Source organism: Dendrobium catenatum, unplaced genomic scaffold (genome assembly GCF_001605985.2).
Source record: "Dendrobium catenatum unplaced genomic scaffold, ASM160598v2 fragScaff_scaffold_1575, whole genome shotgun sequence".
Classification (NCBI taxonomy): domain Eukaryota; kingdom Viridiplantae; phylum Streptophyta; class Magnoliopsida; order Asparagales; family Orchidaceae; genus Dendrobium; species Dendrobium catenatum.
The window spans coordinates 69,594-78,771 of NW_021320037.1; the positions used below are offsets into that span (position 1 = coordinate 69,594).

General features: G+C 37.7%; 1 protein-coding gene across 1 annotated transcript; it reads left to right on the top strand.

The window, feature by feature from the left end:
* Nucleotides 1-2,190: 2,190 nt before the first annotated feature.
* LOC110116468 (probable 2-oxoglutarate-dependent dioxygenase At5g05600) lies at nucleotides 2,191-5,482 on the top strand. The gene is made up of 3 exons (XM_020850034.2): nucleotides 2,191-2,747; nucleotides 3,749-4,076; nucleotides 5,034-5,482. The coding sequence occupies exons 1-3, from the start codon at nucleotides 2,284-2,286 to the stop codon at nucleotides 5,301-5,303; spliced, it is 1,062 nt and encodes a 353-aa protein (XP_020705693.2). The 5' UTR covers nucleotides 2,191-2,283; the 3' UTR covers nucleotides 5,304-5,482.
* The last annotated feature ends 3,696 nt before the right edge of the window (nucleotides 5,483-9,178 follow it).

Sequence of the window (9,178 nt, forward strand, 5' to 3'; positions counted from 1 at the left end):
CGCAGCTGCTCGAGAAGAATCGAGCACGGGTTGGGGGGTTCCCAACCGTACTCACATGAACTACTAATTTGCTTGGCAAATCTTGTTAAAGTTAATAAGGCCATAGAGCCTCAATGAGACTTTTCTTATGCCAAAGAGGTACAAAATGCAACTCAAAACACTAAACGATACATTTTGTAAGGGTTTGGAAAAGTTCCTAAGTCAAGACAATACTCGAGAAGTCATCACAAAAAATCATCCAAAACATGCAGGGACTTTTTGGGTGAATCATCAAGCTTAATCAATCCATTTCTAGGTCAAGTGAAAGGTGCTCACTCTTCTTCAAAATTCTGAGAAATGTAAAAAGATATTTTTTGGTACTAATATTATAATGCTGCATTTTAACAACTCAAACTCCTTTCCTCATTGCTAATACTTTAAAGAATTGGGATGGCTCTCATCCTTATATTAGAATGAAGAGCTCTAAAATAAGAGCATTAATACAAATGTGATTTAAATTAAAAATAAATCCATTTAGATGTAATTAATTAATTTTATATCTAATATTTAAATTCAAATTTTAATTTATATACCATTCTATTTTTGCTATATTAAAAATATTAATAATTGTTGTGTCCAGTAGTATTCGTGGTGGTAGAGAAATATAAAATTAACGTCTTGGCATTAAACGAAAATCCAGCACGCAATCAGATAAGAGAGAGTGTGTAGCATTCTCATGAGACACCAATATTTTTACGTGGAAAATCCCTGAAAAGGGGGAAAAAACCACAAGGCCTAGCCCACTTTGAATGAATACACTAGTATTGTAGTTGATTACAAATGAAGTCCTTCCTTGGGGGAAGGCCTTAGCTTGATGTACATCTTATGTAGTACATTACATGATGTTAATATAAAGAGTCATTGTTGACGTGTTCGTTTGGTCGGAAGGACCGTAGTCGACGGGCCACGGAGGTCTGAAGGCTTGTAGTCGGCGGGCGACGTAAGTCAGGAGGACCGTAATTGGTGGGCGACGTAAGTCAGGAGGACCGTAGTCGACTGGCGATGGAGGTCAGAAGAACTGATGTCTGATGATGAAGGTCAGAAGGACGGTGTTAGGTAGAAGTCCAACAATGGAAAGAAATCCATCTTCGCATAGACGTCTAGCGAAGTCCGATAACTGGTAGAAGTCCAGCGTCAGGTAGAAACTTGGCGAAGAGTGAAGGTTCGGTGTCGGGTAGAAGTCCGACGTCTGTTGGTGGACGAGGAGAACTCAAGCATCACTTAGGCGGAGTTTCGGCGTCAGGAGGGAACTCTGTCATTAATTGAGAAGAATTTCAGCATCCCGTGGAAGTTAGGCAGAATTCTGGCGTTCTCCCGAATATCCGAAAGAATCCCGGCGTATTTGGGCAGCGGGAAGAACTCCGACGGTGGTCGAGGAGGAGCTGATTCTCCTTCCCCTTATCTTCTTCTTCCCTTCTTCCTCTTGCTTCGGTCACCCTCTCATGAGAAATGAGAGCTCTATTTATAGTTTTTCTGGAGTAGCATGGCCTATAAATAGAAGAGAGATCAGGGGCGAGTCGGGAGTGGTTTGAATGGACGGCTGATATTGAATCTCTTGATCGTGCACCATTTGTTGGACATTTGAAGGCCTTAGTGATATCAGAATTTGGCGATCTTGAGCTCGTTGGATTCATCTTGTCGAGCCACTCGATTCGACTATAAGCTCATTAAAATCGAAGACCGTTGGTTAACTCGACTTGTGGTACGAACTTTCTAAAAGCACTTCGGGTCCTTGATTTGGACACATTTGGGCTCGGATTGAGTTGAATTTAGTGTCGTTGGGTTCGTATTTCCGAGACGCTCAATTTGATTATAAGCTTGCTGAAATCGGAGTTCAGATGCTCCCAAATTTAATTTTTGAAGTTTTCGGGCTGATTTTGCCTCGAGATTCGTGCCTGATCAAGATAAATTTATGATGACTTACCAATAATAAAAATATTAATATAATTATTTAAAATGAATGACCTTGAATTACATTTAGATATTAAAAAGATTAATTATCTTTTCCAAAAAAAATAAATCATCCATTTAAGTATCTAGAAACATACGCGCGTGCTCATATAGCTCACTAGTCAGCATACCTGAAACCCCGTCCAGATTCATCCCATGATTCCGTTTAAATTTTTTTCTTCTTTTTGCGGTCCAGATTCATCCAGATATCCTTATTTAACCTAAATCCTGGCTGTGATCGAGACGGAACAGCGAAAGCGGAGAAAAAGGGGAATCACCGTGCAAAGTAAGGCTATGGGTCTCGAATTCGACGACGCCTTCATCCAGGCCGAGGAGCACCGGCCGAAGCCATCAATCTCAGAAGCCGGCGGTATTCCTGTCATCGACCTTTCCCCAATCATCGCCGGCGAGGGGGAGGCTTTTTCCGGCTTGGTCGCCGAGGTCGGATCCGCTTGCAAGAATTGGGGATTTTTCCAGGTGATCAACCACGGCATTGACGGCAAAGTTTTGGAGAGGATTCATGCAGCGGCGAGGGAGTTCTTTGCTCTACCGCTGGAGGAGAAGCGGCGGGTGAGGCGAGGCGAGGATAATCCGCTCGGCTATTACGACGCTGAGAACACGAAGAACGTTCGCGATTGGAAGGAGGTGTTCGATTTCGTAACAAATGAATCGGCGGAGCTCCCCGCGACGGAGGAGCCCGGCGAGAAGCGAACGGATGTTTTTTGGAATCAGTGGCCGGAATATCCTCCGGAATTCAGGTGACCGAATATCTCATCATTTTCTGAATTAAGTTTTCTTCTGTCTGCTTATTTTACGGTTATTTAATGCTTGTTGCATCTATTATCTATCTTGAGTTAATTACTAATGAAACATTAATCATTCTGCTGGTTACGAATTGCATCATCCAAGCTTATTTTAAATCGATAAAACTTAATACACTAATTCTAACACTTGCTATAAAGAAATATGTCAGCTGTGGGTGATTCTCTTCCTAAACAAGGGCCATTTAAACTTTGAGCGAGGGAAATTTAAAAAAAAAGGACTTGCTATACGTAATAGGATTTATACATAAAACTTCTATATTGGATCTACAAGAGAATTTATCTCAAATTTGAGAGGGCCAAGGGCCACCCAGTCTCACTCCTAGGTTTATTTTAGTTGATGCAAAGTCATAAATTAACCATAAATAAAATTAGATCCACTAAACATAAAGATCTGTATTATGCCTGTAGATACTGGAACACTAAATAAGGATTAATTTCAGTTCTAGTCCAAGTAAATAAAAGTTTTTGTAGAATTATTTCAGGCTAAAAAAGTGCATTTCCAACTTAGATTTATTGTCTTAATTCTGTACTATAAGTGTCATCTGCCTCAAAAGACTGAAGATGCAAAGAGATGCGAAGGATAATATAATTAACGTCAAACTTCAAATATGTTTATATTGAATATATAAAGAGTGTTTTCTCAAATGAAAAGCAAAGTTGTTCAAGCTCCTAAAATAAATATATTTCTAACACTGCTTTTATATTTTTTTTAAAAACACTGCTTCTATGATATGTCAGATCGTAGATGCATATTGATTTGAATGAATGAAAGATGTAGATCTAATATTTAAGATGGAGAAATGATTAACAATTTTAATTTGAATGTATATTTCATTGGAAATTGTAGCAGTATTCATGGTTATTTCCATGTTTCATGTTTATAATCTTCATTATCTCAATTTTAAGGATTGAACTAATTAAATGGTTAACACCAGAGATGTCTGTAAGGAGTATTCAAAGGAGGTGGAGAAGTTAGCCTACAAACTTGTGGAGCTCATATCCTTAAGCCTTGGCCTGTCTGCAAAGCGCCTGAGTAGCTTCTTCAAGGATGACATGAATTTCATCAGGCTGAACCACTACCCTCCTTGCCCGGAGCCTCAACTGGCGCTGGGCGTCGGCCGCCACAAGGATGGTGGCGCTCTCACCGTCCTCTTTCAGGATGATGTCGGTGGACTCGACGTCCGACGCAAGAATGATGGTGAGTGGGTCCGCGTCAAGCCCATCCATAACTCCTTCATCATCAACGTTGGTGACATTATTCAGGTGTGTAAACAATCCTAAACCCTATATAATACACTTAATGGCTGGTCGTTATGATATATCAATTAGGGTTTAAGCAAGATTTAGGCTTCGTTTGGGACGGCTTTCTATCATGAACTGCCTTAGTGACGTTTGGTCTGGATTTAAGCAAGAATTTCTATCCTGAACTGGTTGAGATATTATTTGGTTTAGTTTTTAAAGTGCTAAAATTGAACAGAAATGAGTTCTAAGGCTTCGTTTGGGAAGGCTTTCTTATTGTTTTCTAAAATAAATTTTTTAATAAATTTTTTTTTTTGAACTAGAAATTTTTGCGCTGAAAAACTGTTTTAAAAAATAATAAGAAAGTCGTTCCAAACAAAACCTATGTGTACTACTAAATTGAAAAATCATATCTATACTAAACTCATTCATTATCAAGTGAACATGATGTAAATACAAATTAAAATTCAAGCTGATGGCAATGAAGGCTTCGTTTGGGACGACTTTCGTACTGCTTTTTAAAGCTATTTTTTAGTTAAAAAATCTCTTAAAAGTAGTGGCCTAAAATTGTGGTCTAAAACGGCCTCAAAAGAAGCCTAAATGCACCAGCTATCTTCCAAAAAATAAAATTGTATAGAAAAATGTTTGCGGTTATCGCTTTATCATAATTCATATGCATGATGAGCATAAAATTTATATTATTCATAACTTTAGAACATACATACTTTATATATATATATGAATTGATTTCTTTTGTTCATCTGCAACTGGTTTAGGAGTTGGAAAAAATTGGCTCATTAAGGCTTCATTTGGGATAGCTTTTTTACTGCTTTTTAAAATATCTTTTTAGTACAAAAATTAAATATTTTGTTCAAGAAAATCGCTTTAAGAAGCAGTAAAAAAGCCGTCTCAAACGAAACCTAAATGATCATATTGAAGACAAATGTTAATAATGGAAATTATTTGACACTCACCCAACAGGTGTGGAGCAATGACGCCTACGAGAGCGTTGAGCACCGCGTCTCCGTGAACTCGGAGAGGGAGAGGTTCTCCATCCCCTTCTTCTTCAACCCGGCGCACTACACCAATGTCAAGCCGCTCGAAGAGCTGACGAGCGAGGAGAATCCGGCGAGGTACGAGGAGTATAACTGGGGCCAGTTCTTCAAGGCCAGGAAGAACAGCAATTTCAAGAAGCTGGGCAAGGAGAATGTGCAGATCTATCACTTCAAGAAGGCTCTTTTAGCCAATTAAATGGATTGCATTGCTCAGCTCGGTATGTATATGTAATAAGATTTGTGGAATTCTGTAACATAGATGTAAGCGTCTGTGCTGCTTGTTTGATTATGGTGTTTGAAAAGCTGGTCCAGCAATGTATGTGCTTGTAAAATGGAACCCCACAGAATAAACTGAAGTCTGAATATTTTAGTCTATATATGGCATAATTACAGTTGTAAATTTGGGAAATGGTATCAGCATTTACTTTATTCAAGGCTTTGTTTGGTTGAGTGGAAAGTTGGTGTCACTTGGAGGAGTAATTATTGTGTCCAGACATCGAACGCATCCAGAGATCAATAATAGAACGTCACGTCACCTGAGCGCTCGGTACCGAGCACTCGGTACCGCTCGGTATTCATCCAGATTTCCGGTGTTTTGTCCGAACGTAATAATTTTCCCACTTTTGGAGTTCTTTCCTGTAAAGAATTTTTTTTTGGATTATTTGTGTGTGGAGGAATTGAAAGAGTTTAATTTTTATATGGTAAATACAGGAAAAGAAAAAATCACTGGGCCTAGTCTTATCAAAATGATTCTACATGCATTTTTATTTGGTTATAAATGAAATCCTTAGGCACTGATAAATTACATATTATATTATTGAATTGGGAATTTATTATAAATTTGTGTTGATGTTAGGAGTCAGGATTGATGTTGCTGGCGGGCATTAATTTTATAAGTAATAACATGTGCTACAATATCGATTATGGTAAATGATGAAGTTTATAGGCATTAGAATAGCCAGATGACACTAGTTGGTAGATTCCTGTTCTGTGAAACTTGCAGATTCAACATCAGTATTGACTTGTTCTGACTCGATATGTGGTTAAATTATATCTATTAGGAGATATAAGGGGATATAATTTTTTGAGATTCTATCTGTGTCAGAGAATATTTTGATGCTTATAAGAAATATTATGATGGCTATAAGTTATATTCTGATACCTACGGGCATATTATGATGTTATAAGCACAAAAGGGAGTCATAAAAAGTCATAATCATTTGAGATTTTGTCTGGGTTAGAGGAGTGTGATATGAACCTCTCTCTAACATAAATCACAATTTATTTATTTTCTCAGTAATGTTATTTAAATAATTGAATAACAATTATGCTCCTATTTCATTTAGTACATTAATTTATTAGATTACATTTAACTAATTTTAAATATTTAGCAAAATATTGAATAAAAGAATTTTGAAAATTTAGATTGGTTTATATGACCTGTTGAGTTATTTTAGCTTGCTATGATTTTGCTTCTGAATTTCAGGCTCTGGGAAATGGTAGAAGCTTGTGGATTAACAATTAAGGATTAATTAGAGTTTATAGATGTTTTTTTTTATTTTAATTTTTGAAGCTGGATAATGAAGTTCTGATTTCAATAGAAATTAAAAACCGGATAATAAAGTTTCGGTTTCAAAAGAAATCAGATGATTAAAATCCGTATTTGCTACTTTTTTTTTTTTTTTTTGTTACGCTCCTTAAGCTAATTTAAACTTAAAATCTGCTCCTTTTTATAAATTGGCCTAAGGATTAATTAGAGTTTATAAATGTTTTTTTATTTTAATTTTTGTATATTCATGGCTAGTTCATTATTAATTTCCGTAGATTTTGCATGTAGTCATGAACTATAGTGTAAATACATTTTGATGAAATGAAAAAAAAAATTTTGTGAATGAATTTATTTTATCTATTTAGATATTTTAGTAGCTCTATATTATGTAGTTTATTCAAAATGAATATTTGAAGAGAATATGAAACATTCTGAAATTAGATTTTAGGATTTGTTTGTCACAGCTCAACACAATAAGACCTATACTAGTTGAGTTGGATTGTAATAAGTATTTATGGTATCAGAGCAATAATTTAAGAATAGATCATAAAACATAGGTATATTAATTGATCTGTAAGTCAAGTGGAGTAGTTTTAAAATATGTCTGGGTATTTATTATTGTTTGTTTATCATACAATTATGTTTAGTTGTATATTATGTGTGATTATGGATCTGCTATACTCAGATATGACAGAAAGACAGTTAGGCAGCTCCTTATATAATACTACTTCGATAGTGGTTCTGATACAATTTTATAGTTCGTTGGTCTGATAGCCCAGATGATGGGTGAGGTTATTGACCTCATTCTTGTCATGAGTTGACCAAACTTAAATTCACTTAATCAAATCCAGAGTCCAGTTCAAATTGAAAATTCCAAACCAAATTCAAGGTTAAAGGCCTATGTCCTATAAAATTTAATCAAATGACTCTCAATTCATGATCTATCAATTGCACATTAATTAGGCAAGTTTCAAGGTCAACCCTCCAAATTTGATGCCAATCTTAGGCCTCTAACCCCAGAAACTCGATTGAAACCCACATATTATAAAACCTTCAAGTATTTACAATATATACTAGATCTTTCACCTTATAAAAGTTGACATTGTGACCTTCTCCAAAACCTTTTGAACATGTCCATATTCATCATTATGACATGTCAAATCCAAAAATGCACTTTGTTGGATCTTATTTCATCCATAGTTGACTAGGGGCCTAAATGACCAAAGCACACTTTAAGGGCAAATTTGAAGCTTTCTCTTAACTTCAACATGACTTTTTCAAAATAAGTTATGAAACCTCTTCCAATGCATCTTAAACATCATTAGAAGCCCATTGGATTTAAACCCAAATCATGGTCAAGCATGGTTGACCAAGTCAACCCATGTTGACCAAATGCCCCATTAATGCTTTGAATGGGCTTTCCATACTAAATGGCCTTTCCATAACTTGAGACCATCTCCATTGGTCTCTAATTATCAAACCAAACATATTGAACTCCAAGCATTACGTCAACTTGGTTGACTAAGTCAACCAAGTTTGACCAAATGCACATACACTTGAACCTAGTTCAAACCTATTGACCAAAGCATTGCCAAGTCAATCTAGGGTCATAGGGTGACCCATTAGGTCCCTAAGAGGGTCCTCTTGAAGGTCTAACCTTTGGGCCCACTTGGGTTAGCCATATGGCTTGACCAAAGTGTCCAAATAAGACTCTTCATGAGCCAAAACCCAACCTAAACCAAATCAAATCAAATTAATGCTTGCATTGGGTCCTCCATGACCCATTACACCTACCCCAAATGGCCCAGCCCTTGGTCAACTCAGGCTAGGAATTGGGCTAGCCCAACGTGGCCAAAATTACCTTGGGCTTAGCCAATTTCCAACCTAGGCTTCACAAAACCAGAATGGCACATGCATTAGATAGTCCTAGGTCCCTTTCACCTTCCATGATCAGCCCAACCCTTGGTTTGACTTGGGTCAGGACCCAAGCTAGCCCAAAGTGCCTAGAAGTGGCCGGCCTACCCGAGCCACATTGCTTATGTGGGCTCAATTAGACCCAATTAAGCACACTATTGAGTTCAAGGTTTCCCCAAGCACCTTTCCACCTCAGTCTGACCCAGCTGGTGGCTGGCGGTGGCTAGAGCAGGGGAAATTGGTGCTATGTTGTCCCCATGTCACATGAGCTAACCAAAGCTTCCCCATGGCCAGAGCTCGCCTCTTTTGGGCTCAGAGAACCTTCCATGGTTGTCCCCTATAACTGGCGACCATCCAACGACCTCTTCAAGCGATCACGGTCGTCTGTCAACATGGATGAAGCTTGAATAGGGCATTCCAATCCAGAGCGCCTCATTCTCTTTTTTTTTATTCAAAAAGCCTCCCCAGAGCTTACTGAGTATTCCCCTAGCTTCCCCCACTCTCCATCACTTTCTAGAGGTTGTTTCGAGCAAACTTTGGCTAACTCTTTCCACCCTCCGCTCGAAGTCATACCTCTGATGCTCCTTTAGTCACGATGTCGAAGGAGA